Here is a 24,303-nt window from a genome sequence, read left to right as displayed (position 1 = left end):
ACTAAAAATTTCTGGCTAAAACACAAATAAATTAGCACTACTAATACTAATTATTCATCAACAAGATTTAGCCTTGCAAGTTACAATAAAATACCAAAATAAAAACAAAATAGTTCCATACTTTCTAATTTCACCCCGTTATAATATTAGTCATATGCTAATATTAACGAATCAAAACTCAAAGTAACAAATATAACTCAACATTATTATAATTACAAATATAATAGTGTAAGGGAAAAACTAACATGATGATCATGAACCTAAAAAATGAACATATAATTGTATTACAAACAATTAGACTTTAATGAGAATAGTTGAACTATTCCTCCTACATCATATAGTATAAAGTAAATGAATTCATTTCTTTGATAAACAAGAGAATCATCTATTACTCTACTTCATAAATAGACATTATATTATTAAAGGCATGACAACTACCAATATCACACATGGAAAGGAACAACATTGAATGATACCAATGTCCAATAAGCTCCTATTATATTTACTGAACATTATCTGAATCATAAGGTTGATGATGGCTTTCTGACATTCCTCTTCTCAAGTATTGGTTTTGTTTATCAGAGTGTCGGTGTCCTGTTTGACTTCCCATTTTTTTAAGTTTGTCCGGATTTTGAAGATTTTCTGCTCCTTTATTCTTATTAGGAGATAAAATTGGCAAGTGAAAGTCATATTGGTTCTTGCTTGTGGATGTGAGTGGTAGGTAAAATTCAAATCCTCGAGATTTCTTTGGAGATGCTATTGGTGGGTGAAGTTCACCTCCTTTAATCTTTTCTACTTTATTCGAAGAGCTATTAACCTCTCGACGATCGTTCAAAAAGCTTAGTCTTGATGTCAGTTTTGTCAATGCATTGGCAGGTTGTGAATTTGTTGTTTGCTGTAAAGACATTTCATACAATAAGTCTATCAATCATATCAAATTATGACATATTATTAACTTACCTAGTCGTTATCATAAGTCCAATAATTTAAAATATTCCTTAAAACTTCAAACTTTAAACAATACTTAAGTTTTAATGATAACCATACTATGTGTAAATAGTTAGTAAAAGCAATTAAAATCTATTTATTGTCAAGATATATCAACTTATAGTATATTTGAAGATGCTTAAAGATTAAACTTTTTCAATAATTTTTATTTGTATAATCTACAATCATGTTTTGATACTTTAGCTAAAAAATAGTATTACGATAATCGATTATATTTTGAAATGTATAATAAAAAGCTAGTTTAAGTGGTATAATTATAAAAATGAGTATGGATGATTGTTTACATTATTATATGATATTTGATAGTTAAAGTTAAATTGGTAAAATTATTACAATTCATGTAAAATGCTTTCTTTTGTAGGTTATTTGTTAATTTAAAATTATCAATTTAAAATTATTTTGTGAAGAGAGACTTCTAAAATTATTTCTAAACATGTTTATAATTAGAAATGGATGTCCTACTATAGTGTTGATTAAGCAACTAATTAATTAAAGTAAGTAAAGATATGTATATAGATCTAAGGTAAGATTGTGAAACTCACTTCATTCCAAGCATCATATTTCTTAGAACTAGATTTTTTGCTAGACAAATGTTTTAACTCATGCTTTATATCATTCTTAGATTCTGCTCTCCCAAATTTAGTGTCCTGTGATACAATTACAAAATATTAGGTTCAACAAGTAATAAATTCATATTATGCTTAACTTTTTGTAAACACGATACAATTTTATTATAAAATTTGCTATGAAAAAGGATAACTTTATTTTGGTATTAGATTGTTACTATTTTTAAGAAGAAGAAATATGTCAGAAGTGAACATTTTTGCTAATTTCATCCAACCTAAATTTAAAAAATAAATTATTCTTTTAACATTAAGTTGGATTACCTTTGTTGTTGACCTCTCTGCAACTTCAGTGTCTTGTGTATTTTTCCTGGCAAATAAATTTTTATTATTAAGATATATTTTAATTATATACAATTTCGCCCTTTTATTTATATATTTTATTTTTGAAGTGGCAAAAAGCCTTCTATATCCAAAATTATTTCATTAAAAAAAACTAATATTGATTGATATGTGATATTGTAAACAAAGGAAGTGTTTAACATACATATCAAGATCTATTATATGTTGAGGTTGATTGGAAGAATCCTGCACAGAACTATAATCCTGTCCAAGTAAACTAAGTCGTACCCTAAGTTCATCAAGCTTCCTTTTTATTTTGGCAAGATCTTCTTCTACTAATAATAACTCCTCAAGATCTGACATGATCTACAAAAAATGTCTCATTAAGAATTAAGAATTTAGTTCATTATGAAACATATTAAATTATGAATCAATAACACTTTAAATCGTTATTGTTATAATGTCTAATAATAATTTGTATAAAAAATTTCACACATTTTCAATTACTCCAAAATGTAAATTAAAAATTTTAACTTTTTTTAATACTAATATATATGGATACTCTACAATACAATAATAATAACAAAGTGTTATCTCATTAGGTGTAGTTGGCTATATGAATCAAATGACACCATTATTTACTATGCTCTATCATATATCATTCAGTCAAATTGTTTATAAATAAATCTCTTTTGACCACTTTGTGTATGGTACTTTTAGGTCTTTTTCTACCTTACGTCACTTGTTTATCTTCTATCTAAATCCATGATTCTAATCGGATGCCTTGTTGATATTCTTCCTACATGTCTAATCTACCAAAGACAAAATTCTATCGTTTTTTAAACAATAGGTGCTATTTTAACTTTTTCTCTTTTATCTTAGTTCTTTATTCTTTTTTATATCTCACATTAAGAAGATAGATAATATCATTGTATTATATTCTCAACGACTTTTCAAATGTTAATGATCATATATGTCTTCTCATACACTTAACGATTTATGTCTAATACAAATTTTGTATTTTTTGTATGTTATATTAAGTTTTTGTTATGTCATATATTTATTTTTTCCCAAAAAATTATACTTTAATATTTATGATCTATATGTATCTGTGCATTATATTTTGTATGGTAAAACAATCGATCCTTCCAAAGGTCTCCCTTGATTTCTCATGGTGACTTTGACCTTCTCTAGTATTATTAGTAATAAGAGAGACTAGTGTCACATTTCACAAATTCTAAGAGAAGTCAATATCTTATTTTTACAAAGTGCAACGATATCAAGTGTGACATCATCTACACAACTAGGAGTTTAGTATATATTCCTATAATTGAAGGATTAATATGACAATTAGGATAAAACTAGTTACTTAAGTGGTATCATGTGTAAAATTGCTAAAGATCTATAATTAGTGAATATTTTGATCAATATGAGAATGGAGATGAAGACAAAATCACCTTGATGTATTTTTATACATGTATTTATAGTAAGAAGATATAAATAAATTATTTATCCTAGATGAAGATCATGAAGATTATTGGTTTGAGTTATTCTTAATTTAATTCAAATTACACTCTTTTATATTTGGGTGTTGTTTATTTTTATTTTTAGTCAAAATTGATTTAAGTTTGAAAGTTTAGCCAGTAATAATATCAAAATACAAGTTTAAATTTTAATCGATTTATATGGGGTAAATTCTGTTTATATTTAAGTATATTTGAAAACAGAGATTTTGGGTTAACATTTTTTATCCTAGATCTCAATGTTACATAAGTTTAATAGACTAACCTTTTCATCAATATCAGATTTTGATAAGGGTCTAGGAGGTATCTTGAGTCCTGCTTCAAGTGTTGTTCGACAACTCTTCTCCTTTCGCAATTGTTCTTGTAAGATAACAACCTATAAATAAATTTTAGAGAAAACAAAAATTTATTAATACAAGAGCACAGTTGGTAAAAGGATTACCATATTTTTAATGGGTTTACCTCTCGCTCAAGAGCCAAATGATGCTCTGGCAAGGCTTCTTTTCGTTTTTGCATATCAGATAATAGCTTCGAATTTTCTTTTGCCTATGAGAATGTAAAATGGAAAACTAGCTTTGAAAAAAAATATAGTATACATATAGCAAGGTTAGTCTGACTAGAGAAAAATCAAATACGAACCTCATCTGCAATTTGGTTTTGCAATTCTGTCTTAATAGTTTCAAGCCTCTCAATTCCAACTCTGTGTATGGTAATGAACACAAATCATTTCAAATAACATTACAGACAAAGGCATGATCATATAATTTAGAATACAACTAAAATGATATATATAAAATGTTTGAATAAGATTTTAATTCTTATAAATATCATGAATTTTGGTTTAAGTCTCAATCAATTTGTTTATTCTAAATATTACATAAGCCATTTAGTTTTGCATATAGTATTATTTCCTCAAAATAAAAACAAGAGAAATGATTTCATAAAATACTTCATTTGATACTTTATTTAGCTATTGGCCTTCCTTACTATGTTACATGATTTTATATTTACCTTCATGTATACTATATACTTGTATCTATGTTAAAAGTTTTTTCTCTTGAACCATAATGAAAATAACATTCTACAACATGTTAATAAGTAATAATAAGAAGAAACTTTGTATAAGAGAGTTTGATATAGTTAATATAAATCACTTACTCATCATCTTCTTCAATGAACTGAATGGATTCCATAGAAAGATTTTTCTTTGCCTAGACATATTATACAATACATAAGAATAATAACTTTGTATAACAAACTCAATTTAAAAAGTCTAAAAAATGGATTAAGAAACTATAGGACTTTTTTTCCAGGATTTAAGATCACATTCTTAGAAATCACATTGTTAAAAATTCTTTGTAGGAAGGTCATTTCACAAAAGTTTTTTAGTTTATAATATATATAACTAAGAATATATTATAACTATCAAAAGATCTTAATATAATTCTCATATAACAATTTCAATTGAATTCTTTATTGTTATTAATTAATATATATATATATATATTTTAATATTTTATTCTATGTAACTTGCATCTTCCAATCGTAATTTTATTGTAGGAATATAAATCTTATTTAAGTTTGACAATATAATAACTTTTCTATGAGTGATTGATATGCCTAAATGATTTTACAAATTTGCAACTAACATAAAAGTACATGATCCTGAAGTTATTATTCTTATAAATAAATTCATAAATCTTCAAATAAACATGAAAGCTTTAACTGAAAAAAGTAACCAAGATAAAAAATAATGACATCATTATTTATTAATAATTTTACTTACTGAAGTTCTCCCCAGCATAGTAGGACGTTGAGGTGCTGCGACATTTGTTAAAGTTGCTGATTTTGTCATATGTGGTGGGATAGGAGCATTGTGTTCATTCTTTGTAGTTCGAACCCTAGAAAGTTTTCCTCCTACATTAGGAGGCTTACTAGACTCATTTTCACAAGTATTTTCATTTCTTTTGGCATCTTCTTGTTGAGGAACTGCTTGTTCAAATTTAGTCGATGACATCTTTTGAACTTTATGATCTTTACTCACCTCTAAAGATTTCGAAGTTGAACTTGAATGATTGTGCACCTGTACATCATATAAAACTAAAATAATCAAGGAGTTCATCATGTTCCTTTCCCTCTTTAATTTTTTTTTTCTTTTCCAATATAATTTTTTGAGTTTGATTCGTATAAGAATCAGCATGAAGCATGAGTTATATAATTTATACAAAGTGACATTTTAATTTTATCTTGAAATAAAAGGGAAGGAGAATACATACAATTATAATCTCACATATTACTTGCAAGAAAAAAAGTGTAAGATATGTAAATTTAAATAATTAATAATATGAAACTAAAAATTTAACTTAAATGTGAGTTTTTAGATTGCTATTAAATTTCGGATGCAGTAATACGTTTTGGCATATATATGACATAATATGAAAATATGAAAAAAATAAAAAATTCTCCCAATATTCTAGCTAGCTATCAAAGGATCATACATTTGAAAATATATTTTTGATTATACCCTTGAAATTAGTCTTTGAATGCATTTACACCACATATGTAACATCTTGATTTACATTCGTTCTCCATTATATTCTTGAAAATTAAGATCTTAAATTACTCTTTCTAGTCCAAAGTTAACGGACTTAGACTTCATCTTGAGTTATATACAACTCATAATATATTAACATTTTTGTAAACTAAATGTAGTCTTATTTGATGCAATTGCTATGTTATGTTTTAGAGAAAAAGACTTATGAGTTAAATTTCATAAAAAATTTATAAATAGTTCATACCTTATCATCATCTTTATCATTCTTCACAGAATCTTCAGTTTCACTACCAGTTTCACTACCAATATCATCCTCTTCATCAAGTTCAGATCCCTCTATTGATTCACCTTCCTCATCATCATCATATTCTTCCTCATATGACACATCATCATCATCGGTAAATTCCTCACTCCCAGTTTCGCTCCCATCTGAATCGGTGTACATATCTGGTCCGGGGGACACGCAATCTTCCTTCATTAAGTACAGACAGTACATTAGAGAACTAAAAAATAATCTAATAAAATATGCATACATTCTTCTAAGGAGTTTATGCAATATCATTACGAATACAAAATGGTTCAAAGAAAATAATATCAAATGATTGACTTACTCCAAAGAAGGCGTCATATTCTTCTAATAAAGTAATAACAATAGATTGAGCATGGTTTGCAGCTGCAGCAGCTTGTAGAAGTTGAGCAGAACTATCACCACCTACATCAAAATCATTTTCAATTTCACATTCTCCAGCTAGAAGAGGACGAAGAAGCAATGGTGCCATGCAAGCAGCAACAGCTGACGGACTCATTTTGTTTACAGCTTTGAATGACGCAACAGCTTGCATCATCAAGAGTATTCTGTACAAAAAAAGAATGAATAATTTGAATCAGGCAATGTATGTGCGTGCATAAATAGAATAAGACGAAGTTTTGACCAAAAAAAATGTTGATATATATATTGTTTAGATAGTTATTTAATTTAGCAAAAGTGTAACAACTTAAACTAACTTGACTATTGAGGGATATACTTAATATCATTCATTTCACTCAAATATTATCAAACGACTAAGTGCAATACCCATTTATAAAATGATGGTAAATCATTATTAACATGTCCAAGGAGTATGCTCTTAATCTTGCATATCAGGCCATAACCGTGACACTCTTTAAATTAAAAACAACCCTTAATATGATTGGACCTAGACAATGATAGTGAGCACCTTAACAACACATGATTTAACGTTATGTTGGATTCAAAATGTTCAAAGTCATTTTTTAAGTTATAACAATCTTTTTTTGTTGTTCATTTATCCTTATATGTAACTTTTTTCTTAACAATAATTTAATGTGTTACTTTTTTTTTTAGTTTTATGGCTCTCTTGTAAGGTTTTGATGCATGATGGATTAAAATCTTCAACAAATTTTCTATATCTCCTAAATAGGTATATGTGCAATTTTGCTTCCATATTTACATCAAATTTAGATAAATATAGATAAATTATTCCCAATATAACATACATAACACAATTTGTTTCAAAAACATAAAAGATTTAATTTAAACCAATATTGTTCATATTTATAATTATTCTAATAATATTAAATGAAAAAAACAATAAAAAATTAAAGAAAAGAGATAATTGACAAACTACCTTTGTAACAAACGGCGGTTTGGCTCAGGAAAAGTATCATATATTGCTGCACGCATTGCAGAAATCCTGTTGGCACCACGTCCACTTCCTAGTTGTTTCGGTAAGTTAATAATAAAAGAAAGTCAACATTAAAATAAAGTCCATTTATAAAGCCTGCTAAAATCGGTAAATAATTGGTCAATAATTTGAATTTTAATTAGAAAAGCTAAAAATGTAAAACTAATATTAAAATAGGATAGAGCTCGTCGAAACGAGAATTTTGATATCAATTTCAAAATTTTTGCCCAAAATTGGACTGGAAGAGCCGAACCGGTTAAACCGGACCCAACCAAGTCTTTATTAAAGAGACAATCAGCGTCTCCTTCTTCTCCAACTTAATAGATCCACACAGTAACATTAAGAGAGTAAAGGGAGAGTTTTCCAAACCCTAGCCTCTTTAATCAAACTACCATAACTTTCCGCTCCGAGCTCCGATCGCCGCACCGTTCGCGGCCACGCGGCCATCGCGGCCACGCGGCCAACGCGTCGAGCTCTATATTTCTGTCAGATCAATTTCATCAGTAAGTTTTATTTTTGTTTTAGAATGTCTACCCCTATTTCTTTGGTGAAATTGAAAACCTATGGTGAATCTTGTCCAATTTTTGTGTTCTAGGTTCAAGTTAGCTTTCGAAACTTGTGGGCTCAAGCTATTGAGCATATATGGGTATGGTAAGAACACCCTAACCCTAGCTCAATCTTATATTTGTAATGGAAAACTGAATTGGAACATATATATATGTATTAGTAGTAGGTTAAGTGGGTGTTTATGCATTGGAATTGAATTGGGATTACTTGGAGGTTTGTTGGTGACTAAGGCTTGTTTTGGGGCTATTTGATTGATCTTGGAGGGGTTGTAATTTTGAGTTGTAAGGCTGCCTTGGGTGAACTAAGTGATCGGCCAAGGTATGGTTTAAGTTTCACACATTTAGTATTTACGGTGTTGTGAAAACTTAGGTTAGAGGAACCATAGGATAAGTTGAATTTTTGTTGTATTTAATTATTAGCCTTGTAATGTTATTGGAATAGATTTGTTGATGGATATATATTGGAATGATGAGGTGTGAAAGTTATTAATGGTATGCTCTTGTATTTATTTATGATGGATTATGGTTGATGTTTGATAATAAGGATGTAGAGTTGTGTTGTGGTGGTATTGCATATGCTGTAACTAATTCTGTGATGATCAGAATTGCGTGGAACCAAGTCCTGGTTAAACCTTGGAATATTTAGAACTGAACTGGAGAATTTGAGATCTTTTCGTTAAATATATGATTTATGGTGAATTTTCAAAGTGTAATCGTGGAATCTGATTTTACTGCATCATTTTTAGAACAACAGTAACTTGTTGCTCTGCTGCGGATGTTTCAAAATGAATTTTGAAATGAAACATATTTAAATAAAGCTTTAGTCCTATTATTTCAACGTCATAAAATTTCAGAATGGTTGGACTTGTGGTTTTAAAGATATGAATTTTTGAAATACGATGCGTTATACAATAAAAGCCAAATTCTGTTTTCTTAGATCAGCAACTTTGAGAGTTTATAACTTCTGATTATGGATGGATATTCAGATGCAACCAATTAGAGGTAAAAGTTAATTATGCTTGGCAGCTGTGATTTAAATTTCAGGGTTGTCCATGTTTTAATGAGTGAGTTATGGAACTTGGAAGAGGACATGTTCATTGGCTTTTAAAACAGAATCCTCTAGAAAGTTACTCAAATTCCAATTTACATAACTCCTTCATTAAAAATGATTTTAACCTGAAACCAATTGGAAAAGAAACCTGGATATGTTAAGTTAAACCATACTAATTTTTAAGGCTATTGAATTTAATTTAAATTTTATATGGAAGTTTAGATATCATATGCTGCTGCTGTTTTCTGGTTTCTAAGCACTGTAGAGCAGTCAGCGTTTCTCCTCTGTTTCTGAGGCTAGTTAAATCAGAAAATTGTGATTTTTGATTTGTTAGAAAGCTTATTCCAAGATGAACACCTGGACATAAAGTTTTTCCAATTCCTAGATCATTTGTTATATTAAAAACAAAAAAAAAATAGAGTGTCGAGGATGTCTTAGTGATGGTCATGGGTCTGAGAAGTCAAAGATTAATCTTTGTATTATGTGATTGATTTAATGTTAGAGTTAGGTTGATTTTAAGATTATTCAATATTAAAAAGGTTGAGAAGAGTTTGATAAATGGGTTGGTCAGGACCCAGAAAGGGTAAACGTGATAAATGATAAGGGAATGATGTAAAGCTAAATGAATACTTGTTGCTATGGCTATAAAGAACGAATGTAAGGAAATGATGATGATAAATGATGAGATTTGGGAATGACTGTGTGTGGCCGAAATTGTCGATATGGCAAGTTGAGGACGGAAGTTTCCTCTCTTGTCGTGATGCAGGTGTGGGGAAGATGGAAAGGCACTCTCCTTCATATTGTTTCCCCTACGTTCTTCTCTGGTTGCAAGGTAGAAAGGCACACTCCTTCGATGTGGAAAGGTACTCTCCTTCATATATCCTCCAGGAGAAGGTGGAAAGGCATGCTCCTTCGATGTGGAAAGGCACTCTCCTTCGTTTATGATCCTCCTGGAGATGCGCAACCTAGAGACTAATGTCTGAGTTAGCTACCAGATGTGTCGGATTCTGGCAAAGTAACCAACATGTGAGCTCACGGCCAGTAGGATAAAAATTCATCATATGCATTTATTTGTTTTGATTGCTATGCATTTCCTGGATTTGCCTAATTGATATATATACCACCTGCTACCTGTTATACTTGCTACTTGTACTATCTGCTCATTACTTGTGCGTGAACTTGTTTGGTTGCTTGTTTCTGTTGCATTATGGATGATGGAGGGATGGAGAAAATGGAAAAATAGTTTGGTGTTAGATTAGGATTGAAATTGAGTAAGTCAGGTAGATTTAGAATACCTACCCCTGTTCATTGCTTCTGTTTAGTAATTAAGTTGGATAACTAAATAACGGAGTTCTAGGATTGCCTATGGCATTCTCAGGACCGTATTTATTATATGCGTGGCACTTTTACCATACTGAGAACCTCCAGTTCTCATTCCATATTATGTTGTTGTTTTTCAGATACAGGTCGAGAGGCTCCTCGCTAAGCATCTGGATCTTGAAGTGAAGTAGTTCCTGGATGTTTTTTGGGTTTCTGTTCATATTTGTGTATATATGTATTTAGCTTACTCTCCAAGTAACTTATGTGTGTTGCTCCTCTTAGAGGTTGAGGGAGAGATAGGAGTTTACTTTGGTACTTTGGTGTATTTTGGGAATACTTATGTATGTTTATATGTATAAATATATCCTCCGGCCAGCCTTATCTTTGCAGGCTGAGTCAGGAGCTAGTTATGTTGTTTTATTGGCTTTTCTTTCTCTCTTATTTATCGTTATCACTTCCTTTTAAGCTTCTTAACCCGCAAGAAATTTGATTCCTCAAGCGTTGCGCTTTTCAGTTTGCGAATTTGTTACCCGTTTTTCAAGGCTCCTAGTTGAGTATCTTTTTTCCTTTTATATATATATATACACCATTTATATCTAAAAGCATGAATATAACTTTCAAAGTTAAAGTTCAAATGATCTTGTAATATATATTATAGAATAATATGTCAACATAAGATGATAGAAATCATAAATATGATCAATATGCTAATATTTTTTACTCTTTTAATGTCATCTTTATATCAACTATAGGATATTTTTATTTAGCCATTTCTAATTTAGTTTTTTATAGTCTAAGGCTTCAAAAAAGATGCACCTGATATAATTTGTTATTTGTTATTATTATTTTGTTTTAATAAGCATTGATTTTTATTAACATGAGAATAAATAATCCACATGAAGTTGCTGTTATTAAATTTATCATAATAAAAATATAAAAAAGAGTATAATATTTTTATTATTGGAGAAAATTACTGAAAAGATAAGGTAGATAATGACATTTCAATTAAAAGATTAAAGTGGTAGCACTATAATATGCCAACATGTCAATCTCTTCTTATTGTGCATCAATATTTATAAAAATTATATTTAAACTTCAATAGTGAACAAAAATTATAAAATTTGAATCACGATTTTTTTAATGAGTATTTTATTAGTTTTTTGAATTGTATTATAATTATTACTTCCTCATACAATTATATATATGAAAGTATTTCTATAGACTAGTTAGAATTATTTGTTAGCTATTAAAGTTATGTCAAAACTATTAATTTTTCATATAATCATATAGAGAACTATTGCATGAATTAATTAGAAATTTAATATAAAATAAAATATACTCTTTCAAATAGTTAGTTGAATAATAATGATGATAATGATGATGATGATCATGATTGAAGAATTGACCAGACATCATACATGAAACAAAATTAAAAATAAGACATATAATATTAGAATGTAAATTCTTGATATAAGTTAACATATGTCTTCTATAATATAGTTTTTTATATAGTTAGAAATTTTAAAGTGAAAAATTATGAGATTAATGTTTTGGATAGTTATGTAAATGTTACTTTTTATGATATTATAAAAATAGTTCTATAGATAGAAACTATTTTTCATAGCGTTATGATATAAGTTTAGTGTTTACATGACTAATTTATAAAGAACAAAAGAACATAGGATTTATTAGCTCATTATAACATTAATTTGATAATTTTTTATATAGTTTTTATAGAATAAAATTTGCTCTCCAAATAAAACACATAATATTAGAATTTAGATCCATGATACGAATTTACTGTCTTAATAATATAATTTTTTTTATATAATTAGATAATTTAATGCTAGAAATTAGAAAATTAGTACTAAGTTGATTGTATAGATGTTATTTTCTATGTATTATACAGGTGACTATGTAAAATGATATTATTCTCTATATTGTTACGAAATAGATTTGGTATTGATATGAGTTATTAATATGAGAAAGTTACAAAACTGAAAAACTTAGTTATCATTATCTCACTATAATTTTACTTTTGTATCTCCTTTTTATATATAACTTATATAATAAATTTTCCTAAAATGAAGTTTACTCAATAAATAGAATATGTGTATATATAACATTAAAATTTAGATCCTTTATTTGAACTTTTATTCTTTATAATATAGATTTTTATATAATTAACTAATTTAATATAAAAAAATATTATGAATTTAATACGAAGTTGATTATATAGATGTTATATTCTATGATAATATGAATGTGGTTATATAGATAAATATTTTTTTCTATGTGCTGACATGTTAAATTTATAAAAAAATAAAAAATTTATAGAATTATTTATTCACTATAACACTATTTTAGTTTCTATTTTTATATATTGTCATAAATAAAAGATATAAATAAATAACACACGACATTAAATAAACATTTGATAACTGATACAATTTATACATATTTTTTTATATTATATGCTTTTAACACATATTCATATGTGTCAATTTGCATCTATTTCTAGCTATCTCTTTTCCACACAAACATAAAAAGAGAATTATTTGATTTATTTCTATTAATATTTTCAAAGAAATTTAAAAAAATAAACCTAAAATAGCTATATAAAAATGCATGTTTAATAATAAAAATAATAAAAAATAATTGTGAATATCTAAAAGTTAAGTTTTAGTTCCTTTCACATTAACGAGAGTAAGTGTATTTTTGTCTTTTAAGGTTTTATATAGGTGGTTGAAAATAAAATTAAAAATAATACAAAATAATGACAAAAAAAACAAAATTATACTTACGACTAGCTTCTAATAATGCCTTGCAACAAGATGCAGGGATTGGAGCAGATGGCATTTCTCGAAGTACATGCTGGATATTTGTTAAAAGAATGATAAAAAAAGTAATATATTTTAATGTGTAACCAAGATAAAGGAATCAAATTTTCAATTTATCATGACGATACCTTAATGCAATCACCAATAATATGTGCATCTTCGTTTTCAGAAAATTCAACTTTTCCTGCAATCATGTGGCATATCCATGAAATTTATTAGTTTGATCTATATAATGAATGTTGAAATTCAACAGTTTTATAAAATTTATTGTGCAGGATAAATTATTTGATTGTGTAAGTGTCGTAGACACATGCCAATGTCCAGTAACACGCAAAGTTTGAAGAATCCTTACTATTTTGCTAACGCATAAGATTAGTGAGGAACTTAAATACAAACCTTGTTCATATTCTCGTACTCGTTGTTCAACTTGCTCAACATCAGCTGCTTGTCGCAGAATCCCTTCTGCTTTGACTCCTGTTTTATAAAATTAATTAGATAGATTCTTATAAAATGACATGTGTCATATACACAATTTTACAAGATTCTATAATGTTTTATGTCTATTAGAAGGATCTAATATATATTTGCTACTTTGTTTTCTTTCACCACTCATTCTCCAAACTTTGAAACGATTTAAAAATATACAGCTAAAGATTAATCTAACAAATTAAAGTTACTATAGGCTTAATTAATCTTAATAAAAAATCATTGCATACTAACATGATCTAAGTGTCTTAACTAATATTTGAGTATTTTTTTTTATTCACTAAAGGTGTAAATATGTAGGTAAGGAAGTTAGAAAATATATTTCATGTTTATAATATTAAGGACTATGTTAGTGTCGGTGAACCACAAGTTTACCATCATTTAAAACCTAGTTATATTCATTAATTTAGGAATAAAACCCAAGTAATCAAATGGATGTAATAGCTTGATTGTTGCCTTTGATGTTCTTTCTTAATAATACAACATTAAACTTGCTTTTTCATGCATATTGATAACAAGTGAAATATTCAATATGCCTGCTACAAAAAATTTATTTATAAAATACAAAGAACTAAAATTGAGTTGAAAGTCATTCAATATTAATTTCTTTTATGATGATTTAAGTTGAATGATGAGTACTTTTACAACAAAAAGATCACATATTTTCTCTTATATTTTGGATAGAACAAGGAATGTTTCTCTACTTTACCTTCAACATTATGAACAAAAATAATTCTTAAAAATAAGAGAGGGGAAAAACTTACCATACTCCTCTATGTATCTCATGGCTTTCTCCAAAAATGACGGAGTTCCATCAGGATCCTCCAAAGCAAGTAAAACTGGACGACCCATGACTGCGTATTTCTTTGATTCTTTATCCTTCACTATTGCAAAAAGCAAAAAATATCAATTAAAAAAAAATAATTATGTGTATATAGAAATAACATAAGCATACAAATCATAAACTGAAATATATTAATAGTTTAACTGAAACGAAAATAATACAAATTGAAAAAAGATAATACATTGGTCTGAAGAACTATCAAGTGAATCAAACTGATCATTCTTTAAAACACCATTTTGTCCTATCATGTCAGTTGGATTTGGTGCTTGTGCCAAAGCATTCTCAAGTGCAGTTTTCCACTCATAGAGATCTTCATTTGTTTCAGCCTGTAAAATTTACAAAACAAATGTGATATATATAGCTAGCTATTTTTAACCATTAAAAAAATTAAATGTTGACAAATTTTTTATAAAAAAATTTAAAATAATTTTATATTTATAAAAGATGAATTTTGTTTAACAAAATTATCAAATTGTTAAATTTAAAGTTTGACTCCGATAAATTTTTTGAAATGATCAAATTATCCTTTTATCATCTTCTTTTTTTTGGACATAATCTTCCTTTATTCCAACTCATAAACCACTTTAAATTTTTCTAAATTATAAAAATCCTACCAAAATCAGAACCAGAATTAACCTATAGAAGATGGAATCACAACCCATAAAAAATCTCACAAAAATTGTCGCCAAAGATGTATAAAACTTGTCCCACACCTCATTCTTCAAATCAATGGCATCCTTAGAGTCCATGAGAGAGGGAGAGAGAGCGAGAAAGCGAGATAGCTTGTTCGACGGTGACGGTGGCGGTGGCCATGGTCCCATCCGCCGTCGCCCTCTCATCTTCCTCTTCTCCAATTTTTTACTTATTTTCCCATATCCTTGCTTTTCTCTCTGTCTCTTCTTTGCTCTCTATCTCTCATCACGTCGCCACTTTCTCTCTCTTTTTCTTTCTTACTTTTTCCACCTTCTCTGTTTTTCTTTTTGTTAATCTTTCTCTTTCTGTGTTTAGCAGTGGATGTCAAAGCAAACATATGTGATTTTTTGTGATGTTCTCTTTCTTGTTTTCTTTTATTAGAGTAATATCGTTGCACTCATTTGCGTGGCTTTTTTCTGTATTCTTATTTTATAAAAAAATGTATATTTTTTATGGTAAAATTTTTATTTCTTCTGTTCTATGTTTCTTGTTCATACTTCTTATTTTCTGGAAGATGAAAGATTCCTCTTTTCTAAGAAGTTATTGATTGGATTTTGAAGCAGCAGTAACCAAAGAGTTCTGGAAGGAAAGAACTTCATAAGGATTCTTTTTTTTTACTATTTTACCCTTATCAAAATTAAGAGGTTGAGGGAGATATTGAAGAATAATTTAAAAATTTAATGTGTATTTTTGTTAAATGAAATTTATTTTTTATGAATATAAAATTAGTTTAGTTTTTTGTGGTTAATTTTATCAGCACTTACATTTTTTATGATTAGAAATAATTATTTACTAAAATCTTTAGTAGAAAAATTAATCATTACATGAAATTTATAAATAAATTATTCTTGGAATACATTTTAACAATAATTTATAGTCTTCTAAAAAAAAGAAATACCTTAAGTGTAACTGACCGTCCATCATGAACATCAGAAAATTGTACAGTCAAAAGTTTTTTATCTGGCTTGACAATAACACTGCAATATATGACAAATTATATTTTTGAAACTTTAGAAACTTCATAAAAATAAGTGAGTTTCTGAAGAAAAATAGAATAGACAATAGTTGTTTAAAGCAAGCAAGCCAACCTGCCTGAATTGTTGAGGTCAATGCCACCAAGGGTCAAATTCACTTCATTTCCCTTTTGAGAAGCAACATTCTGTGTGAGATATAGTATGATAAAGAAATATAATTAGAAATGTACATCTTTTCAAACCTCATAAAAAAGTGCCATGTTATTCAATTGCATGCATTTGTCTTGATGAAGTTTCTTTTTTATTCTGATATATAACAATGACGAAAGGCATGCAAAGTCCGTTAACAAACCATATTTTTGTTTATAACAAATTTACAACTTAAATAAATAAAAGAGAGAAATGATTCATCAACTTACCCAAAAAATTTAAATCTAAAAGTTTCAATTTCACTATAAGAAAAATAAAAGTTTTAATATCATGGCATGAAGTATGATTTCCAAAAGTCTAAGATACTTGATAGAGGCATATAGTTTCCCAAATATTAATGGTAAGTGTCTCATGTTACCCAAAAAATTAAAGTGTCTCTTTCCTCTTGAGATCTATTTTGTCCTTCGAAAATATTATTTTGCTATCAAATGGTCTCCACTTTAGGGTATTATAGGATAATAATTATTAATATTTGAGGGACCATGCATTTTGTCAGTAAATTAATCTTCTACAAGTTAAAATAGTTCTTCTATGTTTCATAATATCTTACATTTTTAAGTTTTCAAAATATTTTATATTTATGTAGCACTAGTTTCATTTCTTTTTTTTTTCTCTTTCATATTTACCCTACTAATGATGTAATTTTAAGAAAAGGATTAAGTGTAGTATAAAATGTATTGATTTAAAATTTTCTAATATAATTGAGAATAATCTATCTATTCACATAAATTTTTACTATTTCCAAGATATTTTTTCTCTTTATGTGTTTTTTGTTTTGTGACAGTAATTATGTGTGAGAGGATATTGCCGATTATGTTATTCTAAAGTAAAAGAAGTTGGTAAATGAAGTTGAAAAGGTTCTAAACTTGTACAAAATCATCAATTACAACAAATGTTATTGTTCTAAGTTGGTAAAAGAAGTTGAAAAGAGATAAGGCAATGAAAGAATATCGCGTATGAGAAAAAGGTAGTGTACGTGAAGGTCTACTAGCTAGCTAGCACCTTATGTACATAAGAAAATGCTATTTTGATGAGCTTGGGACACTCTAAAACACCATTGTGAGTCTAGAAAACAAACTTTTAGATATCTTGCTTAGACCTACATGCCATATATAAGGTCCAAGCCAAACCTCGATGGATATGTAAAAAGTGTAAAGAAAAAGAAAGTACGTAGATGAGTATGAATGTCGTGCATGATATTTATGATGTGTTCACGATGATAATATCATGATGAAGGAAATAATATGGATAATGATGGTGAGGTGCCAAGTTAAGATAATAAATAAAATATTGATATTTGATACTGAGATTTGTTAAGACTTTATGATGATGTGAATATGATTATAATAATGAGAAATTATGATGTTTCTATTGACCATATGTGATTTTTCCTTTTTAATCATAAGGTTAGTCGAGGATGCATCCCAAATAGTTTTCTTTAAGAGATGATATGACGCTCTCCCTTTAAGATAGACTTCAAGGTTCTGGTTATTCCTCTTATGAAATGCACAAGAGAAAAATTATATATGGTGATAGCTACTAGATGTTGTGAGATATGACAATATAATCGACACATAAATTCATGATTGGTATGACAGACATTTATCATGTGTCTATATGTGTATTTGATTGTAATTATTATAAATGTAACTTTATGCTAATTGATTTATATGCTCTTTGTTTGTGTTAAACTTGTATGAAATATTAGCGTTCGTTTATTGGACGGGGATAACAAAGTTTTAGGTAGCGTCGAATCTTAGAATTGACCCTAAGCTACAATCCTATGTTGGTAAATAGAGACTGGAATGTTTAGTTGAATGGTATAAGTGAACTCCTGGACATTTGTAAATCAAAAGATGCAAAAACTTGGATGCCTATGATTTCAGATATCAATATGTAGCTTTTATCATTTTTCTTTATCCTACTGGTAAGCTTTATACTTTCACTCTTGGTTAGCATTTGTTTTTATAGATGTGAATTGTATTATGTGTGTATGAACAAATATATTTGAATACTTTATTTTATTTGGATACTCTAACATAAGATCACCCACTTTGTCATTTTACTATAACTATAAGATGTTAAGACCTTTAGCTTTCTTCCATTCATGTAATTTCAAAGCTTATCATATCATATACATTTTTCCTACATAATTAGGAGATTAAATTTTAGTTGCTTCCTGTAATAAAAGGATTCGACCATATTATTTTATTCATGTAATTAGTACTTTTGAGAGTTGAACTCTTTCAAGCAATTTAACCATGATGGATATTATTATTTCGAGTTCTAAGTTCTATTTTGAGTTTATGAATTAAGAGATAAATGAGATTTTAAAACTAATATTTTATCTTTACTCTCAAAGTAAGAGCTCATTATAACGTAGTAAATAAATGAAAAAGATTATTACATTCAATTTCAAAAATTAAAAAAAAAAGAACTTACTGGATCACTTCTAAAGAAAACAAGTGAAGTTTGTGTTAAAACAAACCACCTTTTCTTCCAGGATGTCCATCCAATACCTACACATAAAGAAATTACATACAATGTAATTTTATAATGACTTACACAATTTAGTCATTCTAGTATCGTTAAGCATCATTATCTATAGTCAAAGACAAAATGCAATTGAATCGTAAAAAGATCAAAAGAATAAAAAGAATGAACAAAGAAAAAGCATACATGATTAGCAGTGCATTTCTATAACCGAAATTTCTATTCATCTAAGATTAGTTGGGATTATAATATTATTTTATACATAAAGAGTATTAATTTCATGCTTTTATTTTAGGGGTAAAATAACATGTCTCTATTTAAAATTTCAACCAAAATCACTTTTTCGCATTAATGAAAGCATTGTATATGGGCAACTTATATGACCTTGAAAAATATTAAGTATAAATATTATATACAAGTTTTTCTTGCCTTTGAAGTTGTTACTATTATTAGTCATAGTAAAATCTTATTAGATATATTCTTACTCAGTGTTTCCATTTAAACAAATTAAATGAATTTAATAGTAGCGAAAGTTAAAAAGCCTTATTTTTGGGTCGGATGAGAACATGAATTATTCGGTGCATCATCATCATCATTATCATTATCATCATCATCATCATCATTTCCTCCACCTCTTGGTATTGGGATTATATAACTAAAATAAATCAATAAATTAATAATTCTACATCACATAAATTAGAGAAGTTTACCATACCTTTGGAAGATATGAAAAGTGGCCCACTTTTGAAAACCTAAAAGAAATTAATAAAAAATTCAGTTGTTAAGTGATATTGAGTATACTTATTATAATTTGAAAAAACAGTATTTATTTTAAACTAACTTTTTTTTTTGTTAAAAATCAATCAAATTTATCATTTGAATACAAATAATTTTACCATTTTTACTATGTTTATCTCATTTGTGTTAGGTGAATTAGAATACAATTTTTATAAAGTAAAATTTTAACATGGTTGTCAAGGAGGGAGAAAAAGTGGAGCAATAGTTAAATTATCTCTATGTGAATTAAAAGTCGTAAATTTAAACCGTGAAATTAACTACTAATATAATTATCAAATTAGGTTGTCTATGTTATATCTTTTGAATTGGGCTACCTTTTTTATATGAAAAAGTCTACAATTTACCTGAATTTTCATGAGAACAAGTTGATGAACCACAAAACTTAAGCATATTGACCAATGTATTCCCATTCCAAAACCATGTTTTATTTTGAATGAATCAACCAATCAATTGAGGAAAAAAAATTATTCATACTTTTGCAAATACAAATAATTACCTTAGTGCTACTGCTACTCTTGAAAAGAGGATGATCTGGTGACCCAGTTTGGGGCTCAGGTTGAGGTTGAGGATCGAGATTAGGAGCACCATCATTTTCCTACACAAAAAAACAAAAACAAAATGAGCTTTTGCTTTCAATTCACACACACGACGTCATTAACCAACCATTAAACATTCCTTTACACCATACTTCATATAAAAAAATCCAAATTCTACATTTGATAGGCTCTTATGAACAAAGAAATTTTTGCATAAAAAAATTATTAAAATAAATAAATAACATTTTTAAGATATTTTACCTGAATTGATTCATCAGTTTTGTTAGTCATTCTGCAATTCCAAATTCAAAATACAATATTTATATACCCTTATGTATTATGTCATAGACAATCCTGCATCAACATTAATCATGATAACAATACAACTTAGATATTACAATTTAATTTAAGAAAAATAAAACAATAATAATACTAGTATTATTAATATGAGAATTTACCTGGACATAGAATGAGAGAAACAAAGAAAAATAGGAAAAGCATGAAAGTGAAAAAAAGTTAACAGTTTTGCATTTAAATTCGACCTATCTCTTTGATCTCTTTCCACTATTCTCTTGTCTCTTTTTTGCTTTTTCAAATGGAAGAAGAAATGTGTATGTGAAAGAAAAATTTGTGTTTATGGTTGGATGTTGAAGTGGGAAGAGAGAAGCAAAGAAGAGAATGAAAAATAATGAGCGGAGATGGCTGTTTCGTAATGTGCGGCAGACGTACACATCATTACTATACCTCTAAACTAAAACAAAAGCAAAAGTGGATGGTTAAATTTGGAGGAAAAAGAAAATGTCTTTTTTATTTTTCATTTAATTTGCAACATTCTATTCTCTACTTAACTCCCATTTGTCCTTTTTATTATTCCTTGTGTTGTTCAAGAGATTAAATTAAAATCATACATATTATTTCAGTTTTATTATAAACCAAATATAGAATTATCAAAATATGTTATAATTTATGAGTTGCATTGTTTTAATTTATCAAAATTAAAAGTTTATAGTAAAATTTTAAGTCACACAAAAATATTTAATTTTGCTTTAGCTCTCGTAATCAATAATTTAAGTGGATTCAATCCATATAACTTGTGATTCGAGTAGGTTGTTTCATTTTTATCTTTATTCTTTGAACATATATTTTTATATTTAATTTTTCTAATAAAACTATTTTTTTAATTACTTCAAATAAAAAATACTATTTCATTATTTATTTATCATATTTATTAGAAATAGATCTTTTAAATTTTAAAGCCTTTCAAAGTTTATTATAAGAATTTTATTATTTCAAAAAGTTAATTATTAAGTGAGCTAATATGTTTAAACTATCAATTTGTGTAGGGTTAGATTAAGTAGAATTTTTTTCTAAATATACATAGGTAGTCTTATTTATTATTTCAACCCATAACATTTGGAGAGTAAACCCAAGCATATTTTAACAACTCCTTCGCATGTGTGAAATACATTTTTTTAGATCGTACATTCTCGACCAATGAACTCATGAAGAAGGGAGCAAAAACCTTTGATTCGAAAGTTACTCCATTCGGTATTACCATTAAGGACAAACTATAAATCTCAAGTTTTATAAAGTCACAGCAATAACATCGCAAAAGTGCCAAGTGCCAACTCCTAAATCACACAAATACTACTTCGTGCAAATTAAGGTCAACAACTCCTAAAATAACTCATAATATAAACAATCTATGCTATTATAAAAGGAAGTACCAATGAATTCATGCCTTTTGAAGCATATCTCCCCACTTATCTCTAAGACACCATTTCTTCAATCGCTCTACTATTACAAGTCAAACTCAAAACAAAAGTCTAAGACCACTCGTGACGATTGTTTATTGTACTTCAAAACAATCACCCTTTAACATATTTAAGAGCATCAGATAGTTCTAGAAGAATTATATTGCATGCTAATTGACACCAAGGCTCCCTTGGCCTTGAGTTGTTGATCACCCCTCAAGAACACCAGCAGATCCTATTACTATACTCTTCATTTGCAATGTCTCTCCATCTATTTATAAATATGAACTCTTTTAGTAAGGCAAATTATAAATCAATGAAACCAACTTGGAAGATTAGATTGAGCAGCTTGTTTTGCCCAAAATCCTGATTTCATATTGGCCTCCTCTTTTATGTTGACCATTTGATTAAGCTAGAATTAGAATTATAGGTTTGAATCACCAACTTATCCAAAGGACCAAGTGATTATTTAATTACAAATATTACTACTCCATCCATTCTTTTTTTTCAATGCCATAGCATTACTTATATTAACAAATTCACACAAAAATACTAATATATTAGAACTGGTAAGGTAACCTCCAACAGCCATCAGTTTTTCTTTTTTTTTTGGTATAGATTCAGTACAAAACTACAAAAATATTTTGTCATAGAGCTAAGTATTAAATTTTTTGGCAGTTTATTTTTCTCATTGCCGTTACTTCTCCAAGTTTGCCTCCTCTCTTTGTGTTGAGTTTGAGAAACAATAACATAATTTGATCATGACAAACATATTTAAGATTGAGTTTTTTTAGACACATTTAAGATTGAGTTTGAAAATTCAAGTGTTTTTTTATGAATATTTTATTATTACAGGCCCATATTAAAATGCTATAGACAAAAGGGGCCAAGCATGGCAGCAGATCATATTGGACAAATCAAAATAGAAAGATGCAAGCACTAGGATCAAAATGGACAAACATTATAGCATATCCCTGCTATAACCATGTCCAAAATCAGTTCGAGTAAAAGTGCTTACAAGCATAATTGTCACAACCGAATCGATGATCGAACTAGTCAAATAACTGATTTATTGATTTATTAGTTCAATCTATAAATTATTGGCTGAACCAGTAGAATCGGTTCTACATAAATAAAAAATATAAAATAGTAAAAACTTGAGTAAAGTAATTGTAAAACCCGGTTAATTAACGGCTAATTAACCCATAAATGAGAATTTATTCTAGAAAGCCTAAAATGTGATTTTTATGGCTAAATGTGATAGAGGAGATTGAGACGAGAATTTCGGTACCAATTTTATAGAATTCGGACCAAGATTGGACCGAACGGGCCAAACCGGGCCAATTGGACCCAAAGTGGGCCCTTGGCCCAACATAACTTAACCAAAACCCTAGTTTTCAGCACTCTCTCTCCTCACAACACTCAAAAACACGCTGAAAGTAAAGGGAATGGGGGAAGAACACTCTCTCAAACTTCTATCTCTCACTTGATCTTCAAACCACCATAACTTTTGATCTAGAGCTCCGATTGCCGCTCCGTTTGCGGCCACGCGTTCACCGCGGAGAGCTCTACAAAACCCATACAATCAATCTTGAGGTAAGTCACAAGTTTCTGTTCGAAATTCCAGCCCTTATTTTCGAGTTTCATGGGTGAAATGTTGAGATTTTGGGTTCTTTGATGTTAGAGGACCCAACTCCCTTGAAGGAGAAGGTTAATCTTGTCTCCTTGGACCTTGGGTGTGGTAAGATTCTCAACCCTAGTGTATTTTGTTGTTTTATGATGTTTGGGTTTTGAGATGTTGTGTATGGGTATGATGATTGTGGCTTAGGTTGTGTATATGTGAATATTGGAGCTTGATTGGTGATTTTGAAAAGCTTGGAGAGGGTTTGGTGGTGAAAAATCTGTTCTTTGAGGTGTTGAGGCCTTGAGAGCTTGTGGATAAGTGATTTGGAAGTGCTCCGGTAGAGCTTGGGAAAAATCGGCTAAGGTATGGTTTCGGTTTCCCGTATCTAATATGTAATGTGGTAGGAAATACTTAGGCTAGA

The 24,303-nt window shown here is 28.5% G+C and overlaps 1 protein-coding gene across 1 annotated transcript; it reads right to left on the bottom strand.

Annotated features, from left to right (window-relative positions):
* Positions 1-502: 502 nt before the first annotated feature.
* LOC107459223 (rho GTPase-activating protein REN1-like) lies at positions 503-20,795 on the bottom strand. The gene is made up of 23 exons (XM_052251611.1): positions 20,766-20,795; positions 20,465-20,563; positions 19,886-19,922; positions 19,120-19,196; positions 16,582-16,652; positions 16,392-16,470; positions 14,982-15,126; positions 14,721-14,840; positions 13,867-13,944; positions 13,599-13,654; positions 13,435-13,504; positions 7,637-7,724; positions 6,556-6,845; positions 6,235-6,458; positions 5,223-5,519; positions 4,595-4,647; positions 4,076-4,136; positions 3,899-3,982; positions 3,756-3,812; positions 2,119-2,279; positions 1,896-1,941; positions 1,551-1,655; positions 503-895 (listed from the first exon to the last, which is right to left on the bottom strand). Exons 1-23 carry the CDS (start codon positions 20,793-20,795, stop codon positions 503-505), a joined length of 2,721 nt encoding a protein of 906 aa, XP_052107571.1.
* Between the last annotated feature and the right edge of the window lie 3,508 nt (positions 20,796-24,303).

Source organism: Arachis duranensis, chromosome 7, assembly GCF_000817695.3.
Source record: "Arachis duranensis cultivar V14167 chromosome 7, aradu.V14167.gnm2.J7QH, whole genome shotgun sequence".
NCBI lineage: Eukaryota > Viridiplantae > Streptophyta > Magnoliopsida > Fabales > Fabaceae > Arachis > Arachis duranensis.
The sequence above is the reverse complement of the archived record's forward strand: the minus strand, read 5'-3'. Positions and strand labels throughout refer to the sequence as shown.